This window comes from Lactuca serriola, chromosome 7 (genome assembly GCF_051521515.1).
Source record: "Lactuca serriola cultivar US96UC23 chromosome 7, Lser_US96UC23_V15, whole genome shotgun sequence".
In the NCBI taxonomy this organism is placed as follows: domain Eukaryota; kingdom Viridiplantae; phylum Streptophyta; class Magnoliopsida; order Asterales; family Asteraceae; genus Lactuca; species Lactuca serriola.
The window spans coordinates 158,902,508-158,906,854 of NC_136414.1; the positions used below are offsets into that span (position 1 = coordinate 158,902,508).

The 4,347-nt window shown below is 33.5% G+C and overlaps 1 protein-coding gene across 1 annotated transcript; it reads left to right on the forward strand.

Annotated features, from left to right (window-relative positions):
• Nucleotides 1-3,262: 3,262 nt before the first annotated feature.
• Nucleotides 3,263-4,131, forward strand: LOC145062244 (uncharacterized). Its single transcript, XM_079009875.1, has one exon. It carries the CDS (start codon nt 3,373-3,375, stop codon nt 3,928-3,930), a length of 558 nt encoding a protein of 185 aa, XP_078866001.1. The 5' UTR covers nt 3,263-3,372; the 3' UTR covers nt 3,931-4,131.
• Nucleotides 4,132-4,347: the final 216 nt, after the last annotated feature.

Consider the following 4,347-nt stretch of genomic DNA (forward strand, 5'->3'; position numbering starts at 1 on the left):
GTGATATAATAAAACATAGGAAACTAGGAAGCTAAAAATATTTAAGATTGCTAAACTAAGATACGATTGATACTCTGTGATTTGGTAAATCTTTGTACCGTCACCACTCGGCATTTCCGCAATCGGTCGGGGAGGGTGTGACACATATAGATCGAAAAAACTTTATAAAGCTTCCGACTACATTCACATATACACTTGTGTCAAAAGCTTCCCATAAAACTCATAACACTTGCAAAGCTTAACTATAATCATAGTACTCACCCTTGGAGTATAGAATATCATCACTCACATAGAAGGCATATTGTTCCTTTTCACACTTATAACTTTTCATAAAGCTTCTAATACATATATTCACTTATAGTTTCCATATGCTTTAGATAAACATACACTGATCGACTTTTTTCCAATCATATCAGTTATTCAATTACATAGATATAGAGCTTAACTATAACTCTCCCATACTTATCACTTTTCATAAAGCTTCTAATACATATATTCACTTATAGTTTCCATATGCTTTAGATACACATACACTGATCGACTTTTTTCCAATCATATGAATTATTCAATTACATAGATATAGAGCTTAACTATAACTCTCGTTGGACAATACATCATACTATTGGTCAAATTCATCAAACTATGAGTAATGCCCTTTTAAAATCATTTAAATATTTGGCATGCTCGTTCTTTCCAAAATATCCCTTTTTATAACTTAAGGAAATTAGGAATTTACATTTTAAAATCCTTTGGAATCAAAATATTATCACATAATCAAGCACAACCACATCCACAACCACATCCAGTGACTTATTTACACATTTTCCCATAACACCAATAACTCTTATATGTCCATAGAAAAATACACATGTGCTCACCTAGCTAGTTAGTGAAGACTATTATTGTCGGATCCCTTCTTCACATAATTATGGATTTTCTCCACTTTAAAAGTCGTATGGTAACTTAGTTAATTTCTCCTCATTACGAGTTTTTTGTGTACTTGCTTTGTTCTCCGCCTACATGTTGAGCGGAACAAGTATTATTCATGATCAATTTTATGTCTTTTTATAGGATATGGTATTGATATAGTACTACTCATGTTCCATCCACTCCTGAAACTGATCATCCACCTATTGTTGTGACTACATATCATCCACTACTTTGTAAGTTTAATCGCTCTCTGAAGAATACCAAAATCATAGAGTTTGCTTCTTTATCTTATTCAACTTCGTTTGCTTCCTTTGTTAACAATATATATACTTGTTCAGATGCGTCATACTGAGAGGTTGTTTATGATCCCCTTTACCATAATGTTATGGCTGATGAGCTTATGACTCTTCATCATACTTATACATGGGATCCTATTCTACTCCCACCCGGAAAACATAAAATTGGTTCATGTTAGGTATGTAATATTAAAACTAAGTATAATACAAGGCCAATTTTTTTAAGAAGGGATATTAGCAAAAGTATGGTATGGATTATAGGGAGACTTTTATCCCATTTTCAAAATGACGACTGTTCGTACTCTAACAACAATTGCTTATATTCGATAATAGAAGATCTTATAGATGAATGTCGGGAATGTGTTCTTGAATGGTGATCTTCATGAGGAGGTCTACGTGACCCCTCCCCTTGGAATTGCTTACCAGTCAGGTGAAGTATGTCGACTTTGGAAAGCTCTATATGGTCTCAAACAAGCTCATCATGCTTGGTTTGAGAAGTTCTCTATAATGTTTACTTCTCATTGTTTTGTTCCTAGTAATTATGATTTGAAATTTTATGTGAAATGCATAGGTGCATATCAGATTCTCTTATCACTATATGTAGAAGTCATGATTATATATTGGTGATGACTATGTTGGTATTGAATCCTTAAATTGTGATTTGGCTCATCAATTTGCTATAAAAGACATGGGGATGTTTGTTATTTCTTGGGTATTCAGGCTACTCAATCTAAAAAAGATTAACTTTTATCTCAGTCGAAATACACATACGATTTATGTGAACGTTCACGACGCACTAACAATATAACTGCTGACATACCACTTGAAACTAATGCCCAACATTCTAAAACTGATGAAGTTTCTTTATTTTTTCCAAGCTTGTATTGTACTATTATTGATAGTTAGGTTTACCTTACTATCACTCGCCCAGACATAACTCATGTGGTTAATGTGGTTAGACAGTTTGTAACCACTCCCACTACTATTTATTGGGAAGTTGTTTTTCATTTTTTAAGATATCTTCGTGGAACTTAGTTTTAGAGTGTTTTTTTCCCTTTGTCGTCTTCTCCAGAGTTGTATGCTTGTAATGATGATGATTAGGATAATGACCTTAATGATATCAAGTCCACCTCTGGTTTTTGTATTCTCCTTGGAGATTCATTAATCTTGTTGAAAAGTAAGAACCAAGATGTTGTCTCTTGCTCTTCTATACAAGCTGAGTATCGTGTTATGGATGTAACTACATGTGGGATTGTTTGGTTGTGTTGGCTTCTTAGAGATATATGTGTTATCTCTCAACCTACCCCCTTACACTGTGACAACAATATTGTTATGCATATTGCGGTGAATTCTGTTTTCCATGAGCGGATAGAATACATCGGGATTAATTGTCATGTCACTCGTCATCATTTTCAACTTAGAACCATCTCGATGCCTTATGTACCATTAGCTTTGTAGATTGTTGATATTTTTACGAATGCTCTCGTTTTTCCTTCTTCACTGAAAAACTCTTAATGCCTATTGATGTCGAATCGTGAGTTTGATGAAGAATATGAAGGTAATAAAGTATTTTGGGCATATTTTTTTTATTGGACTTTCATTTAACCTTTTAACTTAATTAATATTAGATAGTTTTCGTATCTATATAGTTGTATTCTTAGTTTTGATTGTGATTACATTTTAATTCGATAACAAACCCTACCCACTTTTCATGTTTATTAGTAGTTTACATGAACAATATTCTTGCCTCCCATGTTTATAAGTCAAATATGGAATCTTCCTAATTAGAAAAGAAACAAACAAAACACAACATCTTTTTTCTAATATCTTTCTTCCAGATTTACGCATTAGTTTACTAAAATCACCATTCTGGGATATCGACGAAATAGTTGTGTTTAACAAACTTTTACTCATAATATTTAAATTATGGGATTCAATTATTAGTTAAATAAATACATTATGTATCATATATATAAATCAAAGTTGATGAAGATAAGATATAAGACAGCCTAGTTACAAGAAAACATATAAATGGAGACCAAAACGTCGATAACGACGTCAAGCATTAAAGATTACAAAACTTCAAAACTTCAAATATAAATAAAAGCCCATATTTTGATTCACTCTCGACTCCAATGAAATTAAAATGGGTAATTGTGCCTCATGCTACTCTGCCTCCACTGCAAGCAACGCCACTACCGCGAAACTTATCCTTTTAGACGGCCAACTTGAAGAGTTTTCGTCGCCGATGAAGGTGTTCTTGTTAACACCACCGTTAGAAAATTTAGGGTATGATCAGGGGTCGTTCATTTGCAACGCCGATGAGATGAACTTTGATGGGTATGTAACCGCCATGGCTGGAGAAGAGGAGCTTCGTCCCAGTCAGCTCTACTTTCAGCTGCCGTCCAGCTGGTTAAAAAGGCGGTTAACGGCGGAGGACATGGCTTCTATGGCGGTTAAAGCCGGGAAGGCACTTATGATTAGTGGTGGCAAGGTGAGATGTTGGTGTTGTGTGAAAAGGGTTGACCCGTTAGTTTTCTCAGATGGGGACAAGATGATCACATCTTCCTTGAGTAGGGTTGAAGATGGTGGTGATGATTATGAAGGAAACCAAAGGTATGTAGGCGGTAGAGTCGAAGACCGCCGTGGGGGTGGTGGTAAGGGGCGGATGTCTACGAGGCTTGAGAAGATAGTAGAGGAGTGACTGATGCTTTGAGGGGAATTTACTATATGGATTTATATTTATTTCTTTATTCCGTTTTGAATAAGAGAATTGGATTAATTTCTCTATATTTCGTAATTAAAAAATGGAGGTGATGGTAAATATCATCTTCGATCAACCCACCTTTATATTTTAATTTTAAAATAGAATAAAAAATAAAATAAATAGTATTTTATTTTCAAATATATTTCATTTGGTATACCAAAAAAGTATATTTCCTAATACTTTTTTTAAAAAATTATTAAAATTATCAGAAACATCTTTCAATTTATTAGAATATAAAAAGTTTTCATAATTTTTGTATAAATTCAGATATTATATTTTATATTTTTTATCAATTAAAATCAGCAAGTGACAGGTAATTAATTAAAGACAAAACTGCACAAATGGTCCCTGTGG

Bases quoted from the DNA above. Each gene is read 5' to 3' on its own strand.
- LOC145062244 (XM_079009875.1), top strand. From the start codon at position 3,373: ATGGGTAATTGTGCCTCATGCTACTCTGCCTCCACTGCAAGCAACGCC.